Here is a 27,477-nt window from a genome sequence, read left to right on the forward strand (position 1 = left end):
AAAAATCGATACAATGTTTATAGATCTTATATGGAAAGGTGGTCAGCCTAGGATAAGCTTACAAACTCTACAGTTATCAACAAGGGAGGGGGGGGCTTGCAGTTCCACATACACTGAGCTATTTTTTAGCAGCCCAATTGCAGCATCTAGGGTTGGGTATTGACTTTGAAGGTGGTATTAATAGGGGATTAATGATTGAAGGGGCACCACATAAGACAATAATGGAGGTATTAGAGGCAAATTCTTTCACTAATAGAACCCCCACGGTAAGATTAACATTAAAAGTTTGGAAAATTGTAAAGGCATTGAAGGGATTGGGAGGTATGACAAAGTGTACCCCTCTTTGGAATAACAAGAACTTGCGAGAGCTGGAATCGATAGGGAAAATAAAAGAATGGGAAATAAAGGGAATAGATAGATTGGCTCAACTCAATGAGGGGAGTACATTCACCTAATTAATGGAGGAATATGATATCCCGAATCATTCATTTTATAAATATCTACAAATAAGACACGCCCTAAACACACAGTTTGAGAAGCAAGGACCGATTTGGAGTAATTCTCCTATATACCAAAAAATAGGTAGATCAGGTGGGTCTGGAGGATTTATAGCTAAAATGTACCCATATATATGCAGAGGTAGTATTGAGGGCCCGGAAAGGCTTAAGAGTAGGAGTAAATGGGAGGAGGATCTGGGTACAGTGTCGGATGAACAGTGGAAAAAGCTTTTGGAGAGAGGACACCTGGTATCGGTCTCACCCGCACACAAAGTCTCATATTTGATGTTGTTGCATAGGACATATTATACACCCAAAAGACTGTTCGAGTTCGGATGGAGAGTGGATGCCAGGTGCCCTAGATGTCAGGATACTGGGGACCTGATACACATGATCTGGAAATGTCCAAAATTATTCCGATATTGGTCTGAGATACTACCATAAATAAGACTTTCAGCATAGGACTGAAAATGGACCCGAAACAATGTATTTTAGGTTTAGGGCAGGGTATAGGCAGAGTGAATGTTAAAACGAAAGTAGTGTTGAATGTCTCTTTCAAGCAAGAAAATTAATAACGCAGAGATGGCAGGCAGAGAAACCCCCCTCGGAGGGAGATTGGGTTAGAACCGAAACTGAAACGGTGTGGAAGGAAAAAGTAGTATATGCAAGGAGAGGAAATATTAGAGAGTGCGAAAAAATGTGGAAGCATTGGCTAGAGAAGCTGGGATATCCTATGTAAGGTGTGTAAGGAAGAGATGAAGGAGGTGGCTCTACAGTATCAAAGTAATCGCGCTAATAAGTGAGTGTGTGGCAAATAACTAAACGTGAGAATGGGAGGGGGGAGGGATAAAGAAGAAAATCAACTGTAGTGGAAAAAAAAGAAAAAAAATTAGGGGAAAAAAAGTGATGAAAATTGTTTTTTATTACTGGTGGATATGTATATGACATATAATGTATTTTAAAATGGTATTTTGTACTTTGTATAATATGAAGAAATAAATAAAGATTATATAATTAAAAAAAGAGGCGAGAACCCCAGGCAGAGAGGTAGAGCGCGTCTTCGCCGAGGGAACGAATGGGCTCAGGTGAGTAAAACTGGGGGTGGGGGGTGTTGGGGGGCCGGTCAGCGTCAGAAGTTTTTTCATCTTAATGCATAGGATGCATTAAGGTGAAAAAACATGAGGGTTTACAACCCCTTCAAAGCAAACATTTATTTTATTGCAGCTTACCAATTCTTAGATGTGATGTCTGTACTCATTTTCGTGTGCTTTTTTTCTTTTATTTTCATCTGGCAGTAAGTCTGTTGTTTTTCAAAAGAACAAGCTGTCCCACGGATGTACCAGTTACTGGGATGAGACAAACCATTTACCACTGGCAGGGGTGCTTACAATGACTAGCTTTTATTTACTTGTGTAAAACCTTAATCCCAAGAGTAAAAAAAAAAATGTCTGCTGTGACTGTTTATAAAGTGTTAGCCGGAGTTTGGCTTCAGTTTGTTAGTATATTTAAAACTGCTAGTACATCTAACACTCCCCTCCCCCCAGACTGACAATGCTGCTGTCCAAATGTGCTCCTGTGCTCCTTCATCCAGAGTGGGATCACTCTAATACAGGAGGTGTGTTGCTGGCCAGATCACCAGGTTAAAGCAGAGAAAAAAAGCCTAAAAAAAAGAAAACTAATGCAGCCACCACATCTAATGATTGGTAAGCTGCAATATATTCGATTTTTGGTTTTGAGTTTAATACCGCTTTAAGTAGATAGAGCCAGGCAGCTAGAATTTTCAGGAGGCGGCCAACAATGGCAACCCCCGTACTTCTCTCATGGAAAAATCACTTTCAGGTGGCCATGGACAGTAATATGTAAATACACAGATAGTGAAGATCTGACAACCTGTTATAAGTGGCAACTGCTGATCTCTTAACATGAATGGTACGTCTATGGGAAGGCAAACTGCAGACACAGAGCACTGGCTTTTTAGGAGGGAATAATAGCTGTGCTTCCCACAATTATCATCAGCAATAGTGTATGCATGTTGCCTCCAGACCAGTAGACAGTCCAGATTGTCATCTAATGCCCATGGGCACCTTACGTGTAATGCTTTATTGCTGCCAAACAACCTCAGCCTCTTATCACAGAAAATGTATTGATCACTTACCCCAGAACATGTTTCACTGGTCTTGTCACACAAACGTACTTCACAGAAAAGGTTTACATTGGCCTGATTTTGAAACTGAAATGAGCTTATGCTGAAACCGGCTTCTAATGCCTTGCTATTATCTAACACAGTTGTGGCAACAGTTCCCTGGATACAGCTGTAAATAAGAAAAGAAAAATATAAAAAGTTTTTGTTACACTGCTGACCAAACTGGTCGGTTTTAGCATGACTTAGAAAATGAAATATTACTTTTCATAATTAAGCTTTCATTTTTGCCTTGATTTTAAATTAGTGATGATCTTAGTGAGCCATTTCATTTCTTTGCCTTTGATAGAGTTTGCCACATTTGACTTTAAAAGAAATATACAATCATGGAGCACTTTATTAGTGTGCCTTGTATACAGCACACAGGCTCAGGTCCTATTTACCTATACCCCTTTAAATCCTTCCTTCTGTTAGTGCAATGTGGCCACACCATCAGTTCCTTGCTTTGGGGTATTATTCAGAATGGATGACACCACAACGCACTAATCCGGACATGAAGTATTTTATTTTTGGCAATCTAAAACAGTTCTGCAGTCAAGGGCAAAAATGATCTATTTTATGAATGGCTTTTCCTCCAAGATTTTCTGTAAAAACACATTACATCACTTCCCGAGTTGTATTCTGTCATATGAGAATTTTCATAACTTTAGTAACCTCTTCATTTTTGATACAAGACTAGCATGCAAAAAAAAACAGATCATTTGTCTGATATTCAGAGACAGATGTACGAGCAACGCTGTATCCTGGCCTAGGCCGACAAGGCCCAGGCCTAGGGCAGCACGGAAAGAGTCCCCGCTGGCTTACGCTGTTTATTTTTTACCATCCCTGTCCCATTGCAGAGATTTCCCTTCACTTCCTGCCCCATAGCCAAACAGGAAGTGAGAGGAAATCTATGCAAATGAAGGGAATCCATTGCCTCCCCCCCCCCCCAAGCCCTCAGAACTAGTGTCCCCACTCGAAAATTTCAGGGCGGGTCTTAAACAGCAAGGGGTGTGGTCTTGACAGGAAGGGGTGGGTCATATTTAAATTAGAGGGTACACGAGTTTAGTCAGGCCTAGGGCAGCACAAAACCTAAATACACTACTGTGTACGAGGCGTCACTTTTATTGGGAACACTTATACTGATTCCAGCTAAATCAGGAAGATACTCATAAGGTTAGTTTTAACGTCTTCTTTTGTATTTAGTACTCTGTGCTCTGTGAAGTTCTAGGTCTTTACATTTTCATTCACCTCTATGGTTGCATTAGAAATACAAACTTACCCATCTTTTATAAGATAAAAAGCATTTACATCACTACGATTATCTGTAGGACTTGCAACACATGTCTCTATCCGGAGAACATATTGATTTCCATCAGCGCCTGTCACAAATATTCCCACATAGATGTTTGTTCCAACAACCACTGCATCATTATTTTGATATGGATCTGTAAATGATGGATTTTTATAAGCAGCCATGGTAACGGGATATGATCCAGTCCCATTCACTCCAGACAGGTATACCGTCCTGAGAAAACAAATACATGTTCAGGTAACAAAACCAATAACAATTTAAATCACAATTTATTTCCTAATAAGTAGCAATAGCTTTCAGAAATCGTTCACACTAAACACAGCTTTGTAATCGTGTGAGTTCATCTGAACTTGCACGATTTAAAAGCCGCATTTCAGTCCGACTTCGGGAGGCGACTTGAAAGACATCCATGTGGGTTCATGCACAAATATCTATTGAACTCGCCCCCAAAGTCGCCGAAAGTAGTGCAGGAACTACTTTTGGAAATCGGTGCACCGATTGGGACGCTCCTATTGCCAGCAATAGGCTCCGATTTGACATGCGAATTTACCTGTCAAATCGCATGTCAAATCACGCTGATGTGAACGGGAACTTAAACACTAATGTTCACTAATGTAAAAAGTAAAATTTTAATGCATTGGGTAGGCTAGAGAAAGCTTAATGCCAGTTTCTGCGCCCAAACCACAGCGCAGGTGTACCTGTGGTTTTCATGCCGTTAACACATGGTTTCCCATAGACTTTCTAATAGGTTGTGGGTTTTCTGAAGGCACACCAAAGATGATGTATGCAGGACTTTTGGTGTACTGCCAGAAAATACGGCAAACAACATGTAACCTAATAGAAAATCTATCTGCAGTGCGGCAGTGTGAAACCAGCCATAAGATGCAGTAAAATGATCTGGTTTGAAAGTATTTAGTGTGATTTGTGTGTATACTGTATGTGTATGTATGTATGTATGTATGTATGTGTGTGTGATATATATATATATATATATATATATATATATATATATATATATATATATATATATATACTGCGCTTGTGTCCCAATAAAACCAAAAAGCAAAGCAGCTAGCACCACAAAGGACAATTATGTGCTAAAGAACAGTGTAAAATATGTTCAGCGCTGTTTAAGTGAAAAAATGTATATGTACTAGGACCCTAACTAAAGGGAACAACTAAAATTATAGTGGGTATTTTTAGATTCATGTGTAGATATAAATAACTTTTTTGGAAAAGATCAGTATGTCATTGTTAGAAACACACCATGTTAAAGGGTTATAACATTCATATGTACCATAATGATGAATGTTAGATATCATCCCAGATGATGTCTGTTTAGACTAAACGCGTCGAGTCGAGTCCTGTCTATGCCATTGCATCCTGTATGCCGTTCAAGAAAGATTATCTAACAAGCGCTTTTATATCTAGTGAAATGTGAGTGATTTGTACTTTTTAAATAAATCTCTTTACCCTATAGATTTACACTATGTGGAGTTGAATCTGAGGTTGATGGTCCTGTATAGCCGTGTTACAGCTTGCTGTGGAATTGAAGGTGGAAATTCATTGTCCCTGAGAATCGTTGAAAGAGAGCGGTGTGTAGAGTGCTGCAATATCCCCCTTATCTGGTGTTTATACACCCCCGCTTGTCTAGACACATTAGGCATATGTCAATTGGGACCATACATTCCAGTAAGCCCCCTTATATCTTACTGGTGGTGGAATCCCCTACAGTGGTGAGTGTGACCCTTGAATTGAGGTTTTGGGACTTATCAACTATTTCGTGGATCATCATCCAGATTATTTGTCTACTTTAACTTGTTTTGGACTTTTTTCACAAATCCATTTTTTATCATTGGACTGCACTTTTTCCTAGTATTGTTGTCACAAGATATACACCTTAATTGTATGCTCAATGTTTTTTTAAATTGTATTTGTATACAAGAAAGTTGAATCATTCATCTTTATGGTACATATGAATGTTTTATCCCTTTAACATTGTGTGTTTCTAACACTGACATACGGATCTTTTACAAAAAACTATTTTATAAATACACATGAATTGAATACCCACTATAATTTTTGTTGCACCCCTTGGGGTCCTTGTATATATATATTATTTCACTTGATCAGCGATGCACATTTTTAAATATATAACAGTATAATATACAATATAACGTTTAAGAGGTTGGAACAGTTATCTATGCACATAACCGGGCATGTCCCTCTAAAAAAAAAAACACCAAAGTTGCGAGAAAAACTCCAAAATTATTGCAATATTTCCCCTCGATTTCTGTCACTCTTAAACTTAGACAAGAACTAAAGAAAGAGGTGTCAGTGGGACAGAGAGATACATACAGCAATAAAGCCTGTCAGAGGATCTAACCTTCTCTAGAATATTTTTGTTCCTGTCTGTTTCTATTGAGGAGTTTTCCCATGACATTTTGTTCTTATGACACCCTGTCACGAGGACAGGACGTATAGAGAAATCTCACCATTGGAGTTCACAGACAGCAATAAAAACTTTAACAGTGGACTTAAAATGTAAGTTTACCTTTACAGAACAAAAAGGTGAACTAACACCCTACACACTCCCCATCACTCTGTCCCTGCTACACTTACCTCCGTCGGTGATATAGTTTCACCGTCCACACAGCCCAGTACAGCAATCCTGAGGTTTGAAAAATATGATGTTCTTCCTCTTCTTTCCCTAAGGAATCTGGGACAGATCAGAGCGGTTCTGATTGGTCAGTGTTGAAAGGGAAGAACAGAGCATTTGTTCAAACCCCAGGACTGCTGCACCAGGCTGTGTGGTCGGGGAAACTGTATCCCCCATGGAGTTGAGTGCAGAGGAGATGGAGGCAGTGAAGAGCGAATAGAGTGTTAGTTCACTTTTTTTTATTTTTTCTGTAAATATGAACTTACACATCAACTTCTGTTGAACAGGGATGGCCACACACTGATCAAAACTGAGCTGGTCCCTGCTGAAGCGAACACATTTTGGTCAGTGTTTGGCCAGCTTAATGTGTCTGACCTTCTGCTTTGATTATCCTTTAGCTTTCAATTATGATCATGTCTTTATTTTCTGTTGATCCTGCAAAGCCCCCTAACCTCAACCAGAAGTCCTCTGCTTATTATGACACAATTATAATTTTTCAGTAAAGTTGCATGATCCCAGAGCTAGCATCTCAGCGCAAGAAGTGCAAGTGATGACCCTGGGTGATGCCTGAACAGAGGTGTGCCGGCATTCTGGAGAGAAAAGCAGATGAAAGCATTGTCAGAGTGAAAACTGTGATCTCTGTGGTGGATCCATTGATAAGTTACACTTAATTATTACTTAGCATTCACTTGAACATGACTAAAAAAAATATCTAAGGTCTGCTTTAACACCATTAGGTACAAAATATGGATATGGAAGACATCTTAGATTCACAAAATTCAGTTCTGCGTGTACATAGCATTTATGTTTAATTACTATAAACATCATAGTTAATGGAAATGAGAGGTTAGTGAAGGAGAAAGAACAAATATGATTGTATATTACACGAACAACTCTCTATGTCTTATATTTTTTCTTACTGTTGTGTAATATTTCCAGGCAGTTTTAGACTTGTTTGCATATTCCGTGTATATCCACAGGTAAAGTTAAAGCTGATATTATTTGTTGTGATGATGGGTTTATCCAGGATTCCAATGTAAACGGTGTTGGAAATATTGATATTGGAGTCATCGTCCTGTGGATAGAGGCCAATAATTAGCAGTGGAAAAACAGCTTTAACATATAGACGGGTTACTTAATGCCTAACAATCCACAGGCTTCCCATAGCAATAAGGAGGCAGCCTGCGTCCAGAGCAGATCACTTACATGTCAGCGGCTGTGATTAGCTGCGAGAGGCAGCAACCTCCCATTGATTTCAATAGGGTTGCCTCTCACAGCTAATCCTGGGAACACCCGCTGGGGTTCTCGCATATAATCGCAATGTGAGTGCATTCGCAAATGTGAACACTCCCTATATTCACCCCCCCCCCCCCCCCCCGATTCACATACAATTTCTCCTGTATTTATTGTCATGCTGCACTGTACATTATCCTCTATGCTGCCTGGTACAGCGCAGCTGAAGCGCATTTTGGAAAAGGCACAGGCACTTCTTTTGTGCAGTTTTTTGCCCGATAGACTTCAATGGGAGCGCATGTAAACTGCATGTACATGCATTTTTATATTGTAAATGGTTTAAACCACCAACCGCGCAGGTGAAAACTATTGAATTTGTAATTTATATATAGGAGCAGCACGTTATAGCAGCACGTTATAGGGGTAAATGAAAAGGAAATAATTAACAAGTTAATTACAAACTGTGCATTTTCAGATCTGCACAAACACACTAAAATCCATTTAACATTTTTTCCCTATGAGTCCCAAACACATTTTTGCAGTTTCCTGCAATGTGTTTTTTGGAAAGATGCAGGAAGTTTTCTTGGTTTGGTTTCATAGATTTTAATGGAACCGCATCAAAAACATATATGTGTTTTTAAATTGCTTTCGGTAGGGTTTTGTGTTTAACAACCAATCTTATCCTACCAAAAATGCAGTAAGTATGAAAACACATAGAAAAACGCATGAAAAATGCACCACAAAAACACTTAAAAAAGCACCAGCCTTACATGCATAAATTTGAACCTAGCCTTAGTGCGTTTTTGGCAAAATTTTGTGTATAAAATCCAACCTCCTCTTCCTACAAAAGAAATTAAAAAATGCATCAGCGTGAAAAAATGCATCAAAAACACGCAATGTTGCACTGAAAAACTCATCATGCTGCAGCTGCACTGGAGTGGACCTAGGCTAAATGGGAAGTCTACTGTGCATGTATGGCCTGGCCGGGAGAGTTTTTGTAAAGAACCGTGTAGCACCCAGTGACCCCAAACATGTAATCTCCAATTCTCCATGAATCATAGATTGGTAAATGGAAAACTTAGGGGGCTTTCTGGAGGAGAGCGGACTTGCATTTCAAGAATAACTGTACAAAAAAAGTGCAATTATCCCTTAAAGCCTACCACAGTGACCCAATGAGAAGGTCTTCTCTCACTGTCTATCGACAGGAAGGTAAACACATTGATAAAACATTTTTCAGAAGTTCCATATTGTCACCAGTCCAGGTTTCTGTTTTAATTGATGACAGGGAGTGAGGGAAGAAAAAAATCTCTCTCTCAAAAAAAAGCTGACAGAGTCCCCTATCTCTTCTTCTATCTCTTATCCTAGATGAAATGAAAAATATTCGGCTGGAGTTGGGCTTTAGCATATCTTTTGAAAAAAGTGAAATAGATTGCTGATGGTCACTTTTTCCAGAAAAGTAAGGGATACACACAAATCTAACACAGGAGTTGCTAAAACTAATGAATAAATAAATCAATAGTATGCTACCGTCACTGTGTTTCCACACCAATTGGATTCTGCTTTGGTCTGGAGAGAAGTCACTTTCATCCCATTGATGGAGTCTGGATATGGGAAATAGCATCCTATTGATGAGTTCCTCAGATGCATTGTGGAAGAGTCGAGACCAAGTGCTTGTAGTTCACATTTACTGACTGTGACTGTAATTGTAGTGTTGTCACAGATGACCGTAGGGTGGAAATCAGAAAGTTCTGGGAAAGTTCAGTAAAAGAAGAAATATAAATCAATCAGTGGGCAATGTATACAAAAACTGTTCTTTTATAGATCTACATTGATCTTCATCTTACTAGTCACTACTACTTACAGACACTTTCAGCCATATGGCCCAGTGCCCTAATAAACAGAAAAAGCCCAACTGAACCCTTGTAATCTGTTACTGTGATGCAGCCAGGCTGTATATACAATAATAGATATGGGGATCTCTTTCCTTTTTTTTTCTATTTTAATAAATTTTTTATCAAACAAGAAATGTATTATCCGTGTATGAAAACACAATAATTTCAATGTTACCAGAGTACACATCTTGACATATGGTGTAAATGGAAAGTACAGATATGAGTACAGCAAATAGTCATGTAGAAGTATTTACTATATAACCCCAGCTGCCTCAAATATGATGAGCGATCCGATCAGACGGGGCTCCTTTTTTCTTTCAAATTGTTACAGCTAGAGGTAAATATCGTGTACTGGTCGCACCTAGGAGAGTCAGACCTCAGTTCTCTCACACAATACACGGCTCTCCAGTGCCCCCCCCCCCTCACTGCTCCAATCAACTGCATTCTGTCTCCCCGAGTGGCACTATTTATATAAACCGTGTTCTGGGAGAAGAGATGTCAGACTACTGGAGAGACAGACCACTGCTTTGTGTGAGAGAGCCGCGTTCCAACTCTCCTATGGGCACACAGCACAGTGTATTTTAACCCTTGATGCAGCACTTATTTGCTAAAAAAAGTAAATGAGCCCCTTGTTTATTACTGTAAGGTATATGCAGACTGACAACATTATAGTAATAAATAGCGAGAGTTCAATTGGACTCAACGCCAACTTTCTATTCAACACTGGTAAAATATTTAACCCATTTTTATTTGAACCCAATTTCAAATAAATGCAAGCTCATCCCTACTGTCCATCCAGTTTTTTGAGATTTTCACAGCTCTGTCACACAGTACAGACTTGTTTGGTAGAGCAGGAGACCCAAATTTTCTCTACTATAGTTCACTTACAGGTCCTGTCATTCCACCAATCTGTGATTGGACAATGAAAGAAAAAGTAGACTCATGGGATCATCTCTCTGTCGCTCTGCTCTCTACTCTATTTAGGCTCCGTTTTCACTTGTGCAACTTGTCCTGCGACTTGGGACTGCAAAGTCACATGACAAGTCGTTTCCCATGATTTCCAATGAGTACTGTTTATATCTGTGCGACTTCAAAGTAGTCTCTGCACTACTTTGGTCCGACTTTGATGCGACTTGAGGTCCATAAACCTTAAGAATACACAGGCATTGCTTCAAGTCACATCAAAATTGTGCGACTTTCAGGTAGCAATAATGGAAAATAGGCTAAACATGTTCCTTTCCCTGCAAAACAACTGATTGGCTCCTTGTGCTGCATTTCCCTCTCCTATCTGACCTCTCCTATACAGGGAATAAAAGGAGGCCGATACTAAGTCATATTCATGTTCTTATATTGCTTGCATGTAAATAATACATGTAAGGATTACATCATCACACAGTAATAATAATTAGCAATAATAAATATACACATTTCATTAACCTCTACAGTATATGTCAGCCCCATCCTGTCTCTGATCTGATCTGTTTGTTAACCCCTCACCTTCCTTGTCCTGCACATCTGTACATTAACCCCTTCACCTCCTAACCCCCGTCTGTATTAGCTGTAAATTTAATGTACCTAGTACAATACCAAGTGTCATATTTTAACCCCCTCAATACTGGCATGTTTCTTCAATTGCAAAAAATTGTAGCAAAAATTAGATCACCTTGGGGGTGTCTACTTTCCAAAACTGGGTAATTTCGGGGTGTCCATTTTGCATTGGCTATGTTTTAAAACAAAAAAGACAGGTAAACTTTTTTTTTTTCAAGAGCTGTCGTAGACACTCTCTAGAATTCTGTTGGGATGTAGCACCAAAGGTGTTGGTGCTTGTGCTCAATTCGTGTATATGACACAGACAGAATCTGTCAGTGTCTGCACTGAGGAAGGAGCGTTCACACTGGACATTCCTTCCTCAGTGCGTGCCCAACTTCCGTCCCTCCTTCCTTCCTTCCCTCCTTCCTTCCCTCCCTCTTCCTTCCCCCCTTCCCTCCTTCCCTCCCTCCTTCCTTCCCTTCTTCCCTCCCTCTTTCCCTCCCTCCCTCCCTCTTTCCCTCCCTCCTTTTTCCCTCCCTCCTTCCCTCCCTCTTCCTTCCCTCCCTCCCTCTTTCCCTCCCTCCTTCCCTCCCTCTTCCTTCCCTCCCTCCTTCCTTCCCTACTTCTTTCTTCCCTCCCTACTTCTTCCTTCCCTCTTCCTTCCCTCCCTCCCTCTTTCCCTCCCTCTTCCTTCCCTCCCTCCTTCCTTCCCTACTTCTTCCTTCCCTCCCTACTTCTTCCTTCCCTCTTCCTTCCCTTCCTGTTCCTTCCCTCCCTCCTTCCCCCCTCCTTCCTTCCTTCCTTCCTTCCTTCCTTCCTTCCTTCCTTCCTTCCCTCCCTCCTTCCCTCCCTCTTCCTTCCCTCCCTCTTCCTTCCCTCCCTCACTCCCTCCTTCCCTCGCTCCTTCCTTCCCTCCTTCCCTCCCTCACTGCCTCCTTCACTCCCTCCTTCCCTACTTCTTCCTTCCCTCCCTCCTTCCCTCTTCCTTCCCTCCCTCCTTCCTTCCCTCCCTCCCTCCTTCCTTCCCTCCCTCCTTCCTTCCCTCCCTCCTTCCCCCATCACACTGACAGGCGCATGGCTGAGGATTTTTGTAGTAGAGGTGGGTGGAGCCTGATGGGGAACTGAAAAGCTACTTCCTCAGGTTCTGCCCACCCAGTGACAATTCATTTCCCAAATATTGAGGTAATGACATCACCTATATTCCTGTTTACATTTAGCTTTGGGATAAACAAGACTGAGGATACAACTCTGTGCAGGAAGTTGTCACATACATGAAAGTTTCATAGCACAGGCCCCACCGACTATGGTACTGGTGTGCCTCTGTAGAGTTGGTCCTAATTACCGCCAGTTTCCTCATTTTAGAACTGGCGGTCATTCTCTAGGAATTGGTCACTGCCATAGCAACAGGTTCTTAAAATGCCGATAGTAAGAACTACCTGAATTTGAAGCAGAAATTGGTAATGTTACCGACACCGACGCAAATACTTACCTGAATTTGGCGCAAGTAGTTCCTAAGGAAAATACTGTCAGAAATGTGTCATTAGGGCTATTTTGAATCCCCCAGTATCGGTCTCAAAAATATGATATAAAATTAATTTGGGTACAGTGTTGCATAACTGAGTAATTGTCAGTCAAAGTATCACAAGCCTGAAAACTTGGTAATTAATGGGGTAAAATATGCCGGTCCTGAAGTGGTTATTAACCACTTGAGCCCCGGACCATTATGCTGCCTAAGGACCAGAGGTCTTTTTCCAATTTGGCACTGCGTCGCTTTAACTGCTAATTGCGCGGTCATGCAATGCTGTACCCAAACGAAATTTGCGTCCTTTTCTTCCCACAAATAGAGCTTTATTTTGATGGTATTTGATCACCTCTGTAGTTTTAATTTTTTGCGCTATAAACGGAAAAAGACCGAAAATTTTGAAAAAAAATTATATTTTCTACTTTTTGTTATAAAAAAAATCCAATAAACTAAATTTTAGTCATACATTTAGGCCAAAATGTATTCGGCCACATGTCTTTGGTAAAAAAAATGTCAATAAGCATATATTTATTGGTTTGCGCAAAAGTTATAGCGTCTACAAACTAGGGTACATTTTCTGTTATTTACACAGCTTTTAGTTTATGACTGCCTATGTAATTTCTTGAGGTGCTAAAATGGCAGGGCAGTACAAAACCCCCACAAATGACCCCATTTTGGAAAGTAGACACCCCAAGGAAATTGCTGAGAGGCATGTTGAACCCATTGAATATTTATTTTTTTTGTTCCAAGTGATTGAATAATGACAAAAAAAAAATATTTACAAAAAGTTGTCACTAAATGATATATTGCTCACACAGGCCATGGGCCTATGTGGAATTACACCCCAAAATACATTCAGCTGCTTCTCCTGAGTATGGGGATACCACATGTGTGGGACTTTTTGGGAGCTTAGCCGCTTACGGGGCCCCGAAAACCAAGCACCGCCTTCAGGATTTCTAAGGGTGTAAATTTTTGATTTCACTCTTCACTGCCTATCACAGTTTCGGAGGCCATGGAATGCCCAGGTGGCACAAAACCCCCCCAAATGACCCCATTTTGGAAAGTAGACACCCCAAGCTATTTGCCGAGAGGCATATTGAGTCCATGGAATATTTTATATTTTGACACAAGTTGCGGGAAAGTGACACTTTTTTTTTTTTTTGCACAAAGTTGTCACTAAATGATATATTGCTCACACAGGCCATGGGCATATGTGGAATTGCACCCCAAAATACATTTAGCTGCTTCTCCTGAGTATGGGGATACCACATGTGTGGGACTTTTTGGGAGCCTAGCTGCGTACAGGGCCCCGAAAACCAAGCACCGCCTTCAGGATTTCTAAGGGTGAAAATTTTTGATTTCACTCTTCACTGCCTATCACAGTTTCGGAGGCCATGGAATGCCCAGGTGGCACAAAACCCCCCCAAATGACCCCATTTTGGAAAGTAGACACCCCAAGCTATTTGCTGAGAGGCATGGTGAGTATTTTGCAGCTCTCATTTGTTTTTGAAAATGAAGAAAGACAAGAAAAAACTTTTTTTTTTTTCTTTTTTCAATTTTCAAAACTTTGTGACAAAAAGTGAGGTCTGCAAAATACTCACTATACCTCTCAGCAAATAGCTTTGGGTGTCTACTTTCCAAAATGGGGTCATTTGGGGGGGTTTTGTGCCACCTGGGCTTTCCATGGCCTCCGAAACTGTGATAGGCAGTGAAGAGTGAAATCAAAAATTCACGCCCTTAGAAAGCCTGAAGGCGGTGCTTGGTTTTCGGGGTCCCGTACGCGGCTAGGCTCCCAAAAAGTCTCACACATGTGGTATCCCCGTACTCAGGAGAAGCAGCAGAATGTATTTTGGGGTGTAATTTCACATATTCCCATGGCATGTTTGAGCAATATATCATTTAGTGACAACTTTGTGCAAAAAAAAAAAAATTTGTCTCTTTCCCGCAACTTGTGTCGCAATATAAAATATTCCATGAACTCGACATGCCTCTCAGCAAATAGCTTGGGGTGTCTACTTTCCAAAATGGGGTCATTTGGGGGGGTTTTGAACTGTCCTGGCATTTTATGCACAACATTTAGAAGCTTATGTCACACATCACCAACTCTTCTAACCACTTGAAGACAAAGCCCTTTCTGACACTCATTGTTTACATGAAAAAGTTATTTTTTTTTGCAAAAAAAATTACTTTGAACCCCCAAACATTATATATTTTTTTAAAGCAAATGCCCTACAGATTAAAATGGTGGGTGTTTCATTTTTTTTTTTCACACAGTATTTGCGCAGCAATTTTTCAAACGCATTTTTTGGGGAAAAAACACACTTTTTTAAATTTTAATGCACTAAAACACACTATATTGCCCAAATGTTTGATGAAATAAAAAAGATGATCTTAGGCCGAGTACATGGATACCAAACATGACATGCTTTAAAATTGCGCACAAACGTGCAGTGGCAACAAAATAAATACATTTTTAAAAGCCTTTAAAAGCCTTTACAGGTTACCACTTTAGATTTACAGAGGAGGTCTACTGCAAAAATTACTGCCCTCGATCTGACCTCTGACCTTCGCAGCGATACCTCACATGCATGGTGCAATTGCTGTTTACGTTTGACGACAGACCGCCGCTTGCGTTCGCCTTAGTGCGAGAGCAGGGGGCGACAGGGGTGCTTTTTTTTTTTTTTTTTTTTCTTTATTATTTTTTTGCTTTTTTATCTTATTTTTAAACTGTTCCTTTCATTTTTTTTTTTTTAAATCATTTTTATTGTTATCTCGGGGAATGTAAATATCCCCTATGATAGCAATAGGTAGTGACAGGTACTCTTTTTTGAAAAAATTGGGGTCTATTAGACCCTAGATCTCTCCTCTGCCCTCAAAGCATCTGACCACACCAAGATCGGTGTGATAAAATGCTTCCCCAATTTCCCAATGGCGCTATTTACATCCGGCGAAATCTAAGTCATAAAATGCTCGTAGCTTCCGGTTTCTTAGGCCATAGAGATGTTTGGAGCCACTCTGGTCTCTGATCAGCTCTATGGTCAGCTGGCTGAATCACCGGCTGCATTCTCAGGTTCCCTGTTGAGACAGGAGAGCCAGAGAAAAACACGGAAGACGGTGGGGGGGGATTCCCTCCCACAGCTTGTAAAAGCAGTCTAGAGGCTAATTAGCCACTAGGATTGCTTTTACACGAAAGCCGACCGCTGGCTGAAAAGAATGATACCAAGATGATACCTAAACCTGCAGGCATCATTCTGGTATAACCATTCAAAGTCGTGAATGGCGTACCTGAAGACAAAAAAATGGTTAACAATAAAGCACAGTAAACGGTAAAGTATAAAAAATTGCATACCTGAAAAGCAAACATGATAAAACATAATAACAATAAAACATTGCAGAATAGAATACAGTAAAAAAGAGCAGAACAAGAGAGAGAGAATAGAGAGAGAGAGAGAACAATAAAACGACAACTATTTTTTTTTATTTTATATATTTTTTTTTTTTTACACTTTTTTTGTAACTAACTTTTATAACGGTAACCGGTTCCAGGTTCGGGTCTCTCAAAATACGATGGCATCTTGGGAGACCCTGTGAAAGTGTGCCTAGTCTGTGCAATGCTGTACCCTACGCTAATACTCAACTAGTGTATGGTAGCGTTCAAAACATTCACCAATGCAAAGACCAGGATTGTCAGGACAGGAGGGACAATAATAGAGGGTGTCACGTCTATATACGCGCTTGCTGCAGACACAACATCTTTTTTGGGGGTTCGTTGGGTAGGGGTACTCGGGAGGACATAAAGAAAATGCCTCTCATGCAGCCGACTGCATTTGGTTGGGGATGTGAATGGGGGAAGTACGGGCGCTGCAGAAGTGGTGGGTTCCCAATTAGGATTGGCGAATGCAGCAGGAAGGGCACTATGGGCACGACGGGCCTGTGTTTGTCTTCTTGGTGGCAGCGGGACACTACTTGTGCTTGCCACCTCACCAGCTTGAACTGCACTTATGGGACTCGCCACGTCACCAAGTGTTACTGCAGTGCTGGTTTGACTACGACCGGGGTGTACTAGGCCGCTGGCGCTTGCCAGTTCAATAAAAAGCTACCAAAAAAACTGTTAGCGATCGCAGGGATCAGGCCTGACTCTGCGAATGCTGCAGTTATGCGTTAAGTGTTTTGTAAGTGATAGTGATCGATCGATACTGCACTTGGGTGGGCTGGGCCGGGCGGAGGGGCAAAATGCAGGTGCTAGCAGGTATCTGGGCTGATCCCGCTAACACTGCGTTTTTGGGAACCCTAAACTGCTGGGGACGCCAGTATAGATCTGATCGGATCAGGTATTGATCCGTTCAGATACTATACCACTAAGGGAGGTGTACGGTGCGTGCGTGGGTGTTAGCGGTACTGGCGCTAATCTGACGCTGCTTGGGGCTGGTGCTTGCCAGTTCACCAAAATACTACCAAAAAAACTGTTAGCGATCGCAGGGATCAGGCCTTACTCTGCGAACGCTGCAGTTATGCATTTAGTGTTTTGTAAGTGTGAGTGATCGATCGATACTGCACTTGGGTGGGCTGGGCCGGGCCGGGCGCAGAGGCAAAACGCAAAACGGGGATCGGGGTGTTTTGTGTGCCTGGCATATTCTACTGTGTGTGTGTAGTGTTGTGCACTCACATACCTGTCTTCTCTCCTCGGGCCGGAACGGAAATTACCGAGCCGAGGAGAGATGACATCATTTCCTTTGCTGCTGTTTAGCATACAGCAGCAAAGGAATGATGTGATTGGCCGGCGGCGATCGCGAGGGGGGGGCCACGAACGGATGGCCTCCCCCTCATCTCCGATCGCCGTGGGACAAAAGACGACCGCCTCGGGCACCGATCGGACCCCCCCGGAAGGCAAATCACGTATATGTACATGATTTTGCCTGTCCGTGCCACCTTGCCGACGTAAATCGGCGTGATGCGGTCGTCAAGTGGTTAAACATTACTGGCTTGTTATTGTGTGTCTTTTACATCTGCATGGAGTTTGGCTTTAAAGTGGATGCAAACCCAATTATTCAAATTTCATGTAATTTCAAAAGCCATTTTTAATCTTCTCATATCTGCAGCTTTTATTTAAATAACACCTGGTGCTCCTGCCATAAAAGTCCTGGTTCAGGCACTGCTGGTCATAGAGAGACAACAGTAGTGATACTGCATTGTCACCCTGTCACATGGGCTTCTGATAGAAATTACAAGGGGCGTGTCAACACGCATTATGAAGGCACAGACCACTGTTGTCACCATAAGGAAAGCCACCCTGTGAAATGCTGTCATCCCTGGAGTACATGCATATAGATATAAAGTGGCTGCAAAGAGGCTGCAGAAGATCAGCATCACTGAGATTCAACAAGAATGAAAAAAGGTAAAAACAAATATTTTTTTTTAAATGCCAATTATTTAGGATACACTGGGGTTGATTTACCAAAACTGGAGAGTTCAAAATCTGGTGCAGCCGTGCATGGTAGCCAATCAGCTTCTAACTTTAGCTTGTTCAGTTAGGCTTTGACAATATAACCTGGAAGCTGATTGGTTTCTATGCACAACTAGACCAGCAATTACACTCTCCAGTTTTAGACGTCATTGGCTGCATATACAGTAGATATCTTCTAAACGGCGCACGTTTAGGAGATATTTACAGTACCTATAGGTAAGCCTTATAATAGTCAGAGATGGAAGTTTATTCCCACTTTAACAAGCTAAACTTCATTGTTAGGGATAATGTCATCGACTGTAAAGGGATCTACAATTTTTTGATGTAAAAGAGCAGTTTGATGTAAATAATCCTACCAGTATATAATAGTGTTTTAATGTATGCCCAGCCATATTTTCTCATGACATAAACTGATTCTACTTTATTATTTGCAGTGCCACAAAATAGTTGTGCTTTCCTGGTCCTTCTCACATTATAAGTCCATGACTTGTTGAAAACAATGCTCTCCCTGTGTGGCTGATATCCTAATCCACAGTTAAGGGTTCTATGGGCTGCCATTGCTGAACTAGCCTGATTAAAATGCCGGTTTCCTGTCTGTCGTGTTGATGATTTGGCTTCAGTCAGTAACTAGGAACAGATATAGATATCAGGATCTCTGACTTTTCTCCAGTTGTAATTTCCTGCATGCTTGTTCCAGGTCAGAGATTCAGAAACCAGCACTTTGAAAATGATCACCGGTGTCAGTCCCCATAATATTCTCATGGCTGGTGTACTTTAATCAGCAAATAAAACTACTGATCCACTAAGAGCGCCATCTAATGACAAATCTACACATTTATCTACATATAATAAAATAATAAAAACATGACAGAGCAAAGCATACACTGACAAAAACCCATAATATATGCCCACCAAGCACATACTGTACATTCTCTCTAATGACCAAATTGGCATTGCAAAGGAAAGAAAATAAAGAAAGTCTTACTCAGATTTCTGTACACGGTGGTATTACATTCACATATTCCTAATGAGTTGCAATATTCATCTGTAGCACATTTTGTCTCACAGAAAGGAAAAGCTGAAGAAGACAAAGCAGAAAAATATCTTATAAATGACAAATCCTAAATGGTCAGACTCAGAAAGTTCACTCTGAACTGATATGAAAATACTTACTTGAGCAACAGGACTCCTTTGTATTGTAGAATAGACCTTCTGGACAGCATAACACAGGGTTAGGGCAATCAATACCTGGAGTTGGGACACAGTTCGGAAAGGGATCACTACTACATGAACATCCATTGTCAGAAGTACAGCTCCCAGAACACGAGGAAGAGTCACACAATGTTATATTCACGTACTGAGCTGGGAAGAGAAGAAAAAGAAGATGTCAGGAAACCAGGAGCTTTTGTAGTCAGTTTTCAGATCAAGTCACATGACTAAAAAACATCTGCAATATCTTTAGAACTGCAAAAAGTATTTGTAAAACTGGCCATAAACATTTGCAAATAGTTGAAAAAAAAAACTTCTTCTGAACAGAGTATTAAAAGAGAAGTATGAGTTTCCTTTTATTTTGCTTAATCCTAATGAGCTGTTTGTATCTACAAATCTTTCCTGCCCTCTGAAAAATGCACCATTACTGTTAAAATAGAGTTTATTATCTGTAGGAGGGGTACAAACTTTCCTGGAGTGTCATCCCGACAATAAGAGTCTGGATCCGCCCCCCTCCTTTCTCTTCTCTGTGATGATGTCGGCTCTCTGCTTGTTCTTGAGATTTCACACAACACACAGAGCTCCTCCCCTCCCTCCCTCCTCCTTGTTGTAGGCAGACCGATCTCAGCTCACACCACAAACCTCTGATAGTAGCAGCAGACTTTAGCGACTGTAGAAGTCACTGAATGTGCTCTTTATATTACATTCTACATTATTCTACATTCCTGGTAAAGTTATAATTCAAAGCATACATTTTTTTTTCTTGGAAAATTCTTTTTATTTACATTTTGCTTAAATACCAACAATAACAGAAACCCACAACCCCCCCCCCCCCCCACTCCTCCCTATTGTGCAATGTCCCAAGAACTTTCAGGCAGTTAAACATAATTACTTGCCCTATGCATAGCATACTAGCTCATTATGAAATACTTACCTTAGATCGAAGCCCCCACAGCGGTCCGGGCACACTGCTCTGACCGGGGATGTCTCCTGGAGTTATTTCCGGGTATCGTGGGCTCTGGCACTGTGATTGGCCGGAGCCACGATTACACAGGAGCCACCGGTAGCAGCACATCAGCTGAAGAAACGACACACTCGGTCCGTTTCTTCAGTGCGCATGTGCCGATGACGTTGGCACATACTGATACAGTGGATATCTCCTAAACGCTGCAGGTTTAGGAGATATACACGGTAGCTACAGGTAAGCCTTATTATAGCCTTACTTGTAGTTAAAAGTGATCTGTAAGGGTTTACAACCACTTTAAGGCTCCGTTCACATCTCCGCGTTCTGAATTGCGTTGCCCGTTGATTTTAATAGCACCCCAAACGCGGCGTGATTTTCCCGGGCAACAGACGTGGTAAAAACGTGCAAACAGAATCGCGGGATGCCTGTTGCCCAAAAGAAATACTGGAGCTTCTTTTAGGCGACGGGCGTCCCGCGATTCTATTTGCGTGTTTTTACCACAATTGTTGCCCCCATACGCGGAGTTTTGTACAGAGCCCTAAGGGGTTGATTTATTAAAGCTAGAGAGTGCAAATTTGGGTGCAGTAGTGCATGATAGCCAATCAGCTTCAAACTTCAGCTTGTTCATTATCTTTCACAATATAAAAAACAATTGGGATAACTTTATTGCTGTCTTATTTTTTAATTCAAAAAAGTGTATTTTTTTCCAAAAAAAGTGCTCTTGTAGGACCACTGCGTAAATACGGTGTGACAGAAAGTATTGCAACGACCACCATTTTATTCTCTAGGGTGTTAGAAAAAATAGGGTGAGTAAAACAGGGGGGGGGGGGGGGGGGGCGGGGGGCCGTTCAGTGACAGAAGATTTTTCACCTTAATGCATAGGATTAAGGGGAAAAAAACATGAGGGTTTACAACCCCTTAAAGTGGTTAAGCATTGACAAAAAAAACCTGGAAGCTGATTAGTTCCTATGCACCAGACTTTGCACTTTCCAGCTTTAGTTAATCCTATTGTGTCAGCTGTTTTAAAGGCTAGCCATACATAGGTAATTATTTATTTCGTTCAACCAGCAGCCTGAAAGAAAAAACTAACACACTCCTCCATCTACACAAATGGGTGGATGGAGCAGTCCTCTCTTTTGGAACATCGTGTTCTGACAGCAGCACCCGCCACTGTCAGAATACACTGATATGCAGCTGATTGGCTGTAGCAGCTGATCAATAAAACATTTTCCAACATGTCCTTTAGATGCCTGTTGAGTAGGGACAGCTACACAGTGATCAATAATTGGATGGTCTTGCTGAACAGACAGAATTTCGATCAGTGTAAGGATAACTTAAAGGGGTTGTAAAGGTTCGAATTTTTTTATATAAAAATATCAAACATGGCATACTTACCTGCTCTGTGCAAGGGTTTTGCACAGAGCAGCCCTGATCCTCTTCTTCTGGGGTGCCCTGCCAGCGCTCCTGGCTTCTCCTCTTCATCGGGTGACCCCATGTAGAGCCGCTTTGCATGGGGGCACCCATGCAGGCGTGCTCCCAAGTCCTGCTGCTGCGTTTATTGACACAGACCGCCCTGCCCCCCGCTCTTGTTTCACTGGATTTGACTTACAACATTTGGGAGCCAATGGCTCACGCTGCTATCAATCTATTCAATGAGGCTGCAACCGCTGGGCTTGTGCACAGCGCTGGAATGGATGGGCTCAGGTAAGAAAAAGGGGGGAGGGGCTCTGGGGGCAGCAAAGAAGGTTTTTTACCTAAAGTGGAAGTCCACCTTAACACTTAAATTCTCCCCTGCAATCAATAATGTGAACTAAGTTCAGCCTTATGTTTCAAAATGAAAAAAAATCCCAGTTTTTCTACCTTTATTTTGCAGAATCCAGTGCCGTCACATGACTTCAATTCTACTTCCTTCTGAGCCTAAAAGCAGCTAGTGGGTGTGGTTACTGAAAGCTAGTGAGATCACTTCCTGGGAGGGACCCTGTTCCTGTGTAGCCAGTGGGTGTATACAGGATGGGAGAAGCTGATCATAGGTTCATGTACAATGAGAGTGGGCAGGAACCTATGATCAGCTCCTCCCATCCTGTATGCACCCACTGGCTACACAGGAACAGGGTCCCTCCCAGGAAGTGATCTCACTTCCTGGAAGGGACCCTGTTCCTGTGTAGCCAGTGGGTGCATACAGGATGGGAGGAGCTGATCATAGGTTCCTGCCCACTCTCATTGTACATCCTAATTCATGCCAAAATTAAGATATACAGAATAGCTGTGCACAGGAGAAGGGAGCTGGACGGGGGGGGGGGGGACTGTCAGTGTAGCTGGAAGTGTTCTGGGGTCTCAGCTCACAATCTACAATGATCATAGTACAGGCGCTCACACTAAGGCTCTGTTTCCACTAGTGTGACTTGCCATGTGACTTTGGACACATAAAGTTGCATGACAAGTCACAGTCCATTGATTTCAATGTCACCCGTTCCCATCTATGTGACTTTGAAAATCAGCCACTTTGAAAAGGTACCTGCAATGCTTTGATGCAACTTTGGTCCAGAAAGTGTAAAGCTGGATCAAAGCTGCACTCAAAGTCGCACTCTAAATCGTGTAACTTTGGGGTCGCACTAGTGGACACATAGACTAGGGCTCCATTTACACTAGTATGACTTGTCATGCAACTTTGGATACATAAAGTCAGATGACAAGTCTCAGCCCATTGATTTCAATGGCACTCGCTCCCATCTATGCGACTTTGAAAATCAGCGACTTTGAAAAGGTACCTGCAATGCTTTGATGCAACTTTGATCCAGAAAGTGTAAAGTTGGACCAAAGCTGCACTCAAAGTTGCATCAAGGTCACACTCCAAAGTTGCACTCTAACCTTAGGCTACGTTTCCACTAGCTGTGCGATTTAGAGTGCGACTTTGAGTGCTGCTTTGATCCAACTTTACACACACTGGATCAAAGTTGCATCAAAAATTGTACCAAATAGTGCAGGCACCTTTTCAAATTCGCATAGATGGGAACATTTGCCATTGAAATCAATAGGCTGTGACTTGTGATGCGACTATGTGTCCAAAGTCACTTGACAAGTCGCACTAGTGGAAACGGAGCCTTAAACTCATTACTCACATGTAGCTCCCTCAGCTGGGCATGTGCCACACCATGCACATAGTACCATCACAGTGTCACACCATGCACATAGTGCCCATCACAGTGCCACACCATGCACATAGTACCATCACAGTGTCACACCATGCACATAGTGCCCATCACAGTGCCACACCATGCACATAGCGCCCATCACAGTGCCACACCATGCACATAGTGCAATCACAGTGCTACATAGTGCCCATCTCAGTGCCACAACATCACAGTGCCACACCGTGCACATAGTGCAATTGCAGTGCTACATAGTGCCCATCACAGTGCCACACCATGCACATAGTGCAATCACAGTGCCAGATAGTGCCCATCACAGTGCCACACCATGCACATAGTGCAATCACAGTGCTACATAGTGCCCATCACAGTGCCACACCATGCACATAGTGCAATCACAGTGCCACATAGTGCCCATCACAGTGCAATCACAGTGCCACACCATGCACACAGTGCCCATTACAGTGCCATTCAGAAACAACCATGTGGTTGTACACTGTAGAAAATCTGCAGCATGTTGCATTGTAATTTATATTACAGTTTCTAACAAACAGAACATACTTCCAGAGCCTGCCTGCCCCCCCCCCCCCCCCTTCTTTCTCAGGGGAAACTACTATCCAAAATGAGGCTATGAAGACAGGAGGAGATCTGTGAAGGAGAGAAGGGATGGGGGTAGGGCTGGGCCGGGTGATTAGAATGAACAGTAGGCATGGCTGTGTAGAAGAGAAGGACAACATTTTCAAGAAGTGAGAGGCCCCCCCATGCAGAATTCAGACACTTTCTAAGTGACACAATAAGCTATACAGAAAATGAATAATGTCAAAGATAAAGATATTTTACATATAATTAATAGAAAAAAAATCATTTTTGACTGGACTTCCACTTTAATGCATAGAATGAAAAACCATGAGACTTTACAATCCTTTTAAGGATTGAGTATTGATTTCTGGTTGTTCATTTTCTAGGATATGAGATTGCTTGATTTGGCTGTCTAAGACCTTGACGGCCGTTAATTGTTGGAATAAAAATTGAAATAGTGATAAATAATAATTGCCAGGTGATAATGGGGGTGATCACTGATGTTAAAGTGTTGTTTTTTTCATATCCATATTTGAAACATCTGGGGAGAGGGTGTAGCTATCTAGCGATTCCCCTGAGTGGAGGAACTGCGCTTTTTTAATGGAGCAATTCTGTTGTGTTTGTGTTGAGTATTTTGTACTTTTAATGCTTTAAGCCGCCCATAGATGGTTCAATGGTCTCCGCTGAACCGTCCGAGATTCAAACTATTTATGGGCAGGCTGAATGTACCCATCCATCAATCGACTTGGGTACAACCAGCATGACAGATTCTGGGCATGCGATTATTGCCAGCCACTATAATCATCACTGTGTTCTCCCTGCAGGGACTGTTCCCCCTCCACCAGCAAAACACGGACTGAGTTGATGGGGAATCGACTGGTTGCAGGACAGAAACTCGCTCCATCTATAGCCTGTCTAAGTGATTGAGTTGATGAATAAGTGCTGATGCTGATTATTATTAACAATCTGACTATGAACAGTCAAACATCATCATCTAAAAATCTGTGTCTAATTTGTAATATTTAATCATTTAATGTTAAGTCTTATCATGCAGTTTTCCTGTATTTTTAAAACATGGAGTGTACTTACAGTCCGAAGGATCTATGCACTGAGCACCTAGAAATGGGCAAAAAAGAAGGAAGAGTCAACGGCTGTATTCTAAAGTGATATATACAATAAATTATATATATATATATATATATATATATATATATATATATATATATATATATATATATATATATATATTTATATATTTATATATATATATATATATATATATATATATATATATATATGTGTGTATGTGTGTGTATATATATATATATATATATAAATATATATACAGTATATGCACTAACACACACACATTTCGTATATTTGTAACTGTATACGTGAACTGTAAAATATCTGAAAAAAGAAACAACTGGCATTGTTTTGTTTTGTTTTCCTCTGATCTACATATAGTCAATCACAGTTCATTTACAATTGGTATGTAATCTGTGTACAATCTGCCTTTCAGGTCTTTTGCATGTACATAATTCAATAAAATATCTCCCACATTTTCTTCTATACTCTAAAGCCGACCTGCAGGCTGGACAATAAACATCTAACAGATTTCTCCATCCACACATGAATGAAGCTCCAGCGGCTGCCATAGTATTTTCACAGCCAGTTCCACCAGCTGTCAAAATATCTGGACAGCAGCTACATCTGTTTGGATGCAGTTTCTGTTCTGCTGACAATTTTCCGACCAGCTTCTGAGGGATGTCATGTAGAAGGCGGCTGACAGGGCCAACCACTGATTGAATTTTGCCGCTTTATCGGGAACCAGCTGAAATCAGTGTATGGACAGCTTAAATTGGAAGCAAAGTCTAACACTAACTATACTTGATTCTAATTCCACCCTCATTCTAAGCCTATTCTGTGTATCCTGTAAATGATAGATCTGTATACTTACCTATGCTGAGGGTGCTTCGGGCCTGTCATATGATTGGGTCCCAGTACTGATATCAGTGAAGAAGAGAGATCGCCCACAACGGCTGCAGAGCCTGGGCAATGACGTCACCCACAGGCTTACTATGGGGCATCCGTAGTCCGCTGTCCCTCCTCTACACTGAAGGCGGCGCTGGCACCTGATCATGTGACTGCACTGGAGTGCCCTTAGAATAGGTAAGTATGCACATCTTTCCTTTAGATAGAATAGGCTTAGAATAGGGATGGGAGTAGATTTAAATATAGTTAGTATTTGACTGAACTTCCACTTTCACGGTGCTTTGAAAAAGTATTCACACCCCTTGACATTTTCCACATTTTGTCATGTTACAGCCAAAAACGTAATTGTATTTTATTGGGATTTTATGTGATAGACCAACACAAAGTGGGACATAATTGTGAAGTGAAAGGAAAATGCTAAATGGTTTTCAATTTTTTTTACAAATAAATATGTGAAAAGTGTGGCGTGCATTTGTATTCAGCCCCCTTTACTCTGATACCCCTAACTAAAATCTGGTGGAACCAATTGCCTTCAGAAGTCACCTAATTAGTAAATAGAGTCCACCTGTGTGTAATTTATTCTCAGTATGAATACAGCTGTTTTGCAAAGCCTTCATAGGTTTGTTAGAGAACCTTAGTGAACAAACAGCATCATGAAGGCCAAGGAACACACCAGACAGGTCAGGGAGAAAGTTGTGGAGAAGTTTAAAGCAGGGTTAGGTTATAAAAAATATCCCAAGCTTTGAACATCTCATGAAGCACTGTTCAATCCATCATCCAAAAATGGAAAGAGTATGGCACAACTGCAAACCTACCAAGACATGGCCGACCACCTAAACTGACAGGCCAGGCAAGGAAGAGCATGATTCAGAGAAGAGGCCCATGGTAACTCTGGAGGAGCTGCATGAATCCACAGCTCAAGTGGGAGAATCTGTCCACAGGATAACTATTAGTCATGTATTCCAAAAATCTTGCCTTTATGGAAGAGTGGCAAGAAGAAAGCCATTGTTGAAAGAAAGCCATAAGAAGCCCCGTTTGCAATTTGCAAGAAGCCATGTGGGCAGGGCCGGCCCAAGACATTGTGCTGCCTGATACCAAGAATTAAATGCTGCCCCCCAGCCCCCCCCCAAAAAAAAAAAAAAAAAAACATGCCCACCAAAATAACTAAAGTGGACCTGTCATGGCTCTATACATGTATATAGGAGTATAAAGAGGACCTGTTATGGTTGTTTACATGTATAGGAGTATAAAAAGGACCTGTCATGGCTCTATACATGTATAGAGGAGTAT

The 27,477-nt window shown here is 41.5% G+C and overlaps 1 protein-coding gene across 1 annotated transcript in view; it reads right to left on the minus strand.

The window, feature by feature from the left end:
• The window catches only part of LOC141127593 (uromodulin-like), a 52,324-nt gene that overhangs the window by 15,312 nt on the left and 9,535 nt on the right, over positions 1–27,477 (minus strand). The window contains exons 2-7 of the mRNA XM_073614199.1: positions 19,465–19,653; positions 19,277–19,369; positions 9,411–9,631; positions 7,571–7,725; positions 3,959–4,204; positions 2,653–2,809 (exon numbers count right to left, since the gene is read on the minus strand). Of these exons, the coding sequence (XP_073470300.1) occupies positions 2,653–2,809; positions 3,959–4,204; positions 7,571–7,725; positions 9,411–9,631; positions 19,277–19,369; positions 19,465–19,653 (1,061 nt within the window). The remainder of the gene's footprint in view (positions 1–2,652; positions 2,810–3,958; positions 4,205–7,570; positions 7,726–9,410; positions 9,632–19,276; positions 19,370–19,464; positions 19,654–27,477) is intronic.

The sequence above is a fragment of the Aquarana catesbeiana genome, linkage group LG02 (genome assembly GCF_042186555.1).
Source record: "Aquarana catesbeiana isolate 2022-GZ linkage group LG02, ASM4218655v1, whole genome shotgun sequence".
Taxonomy (NCBI): Eukaryota; Metazoa; Chordata; class Amphibia; order Anura; family Ranidae; genus Aquarana; species Aquarana catesbeiana.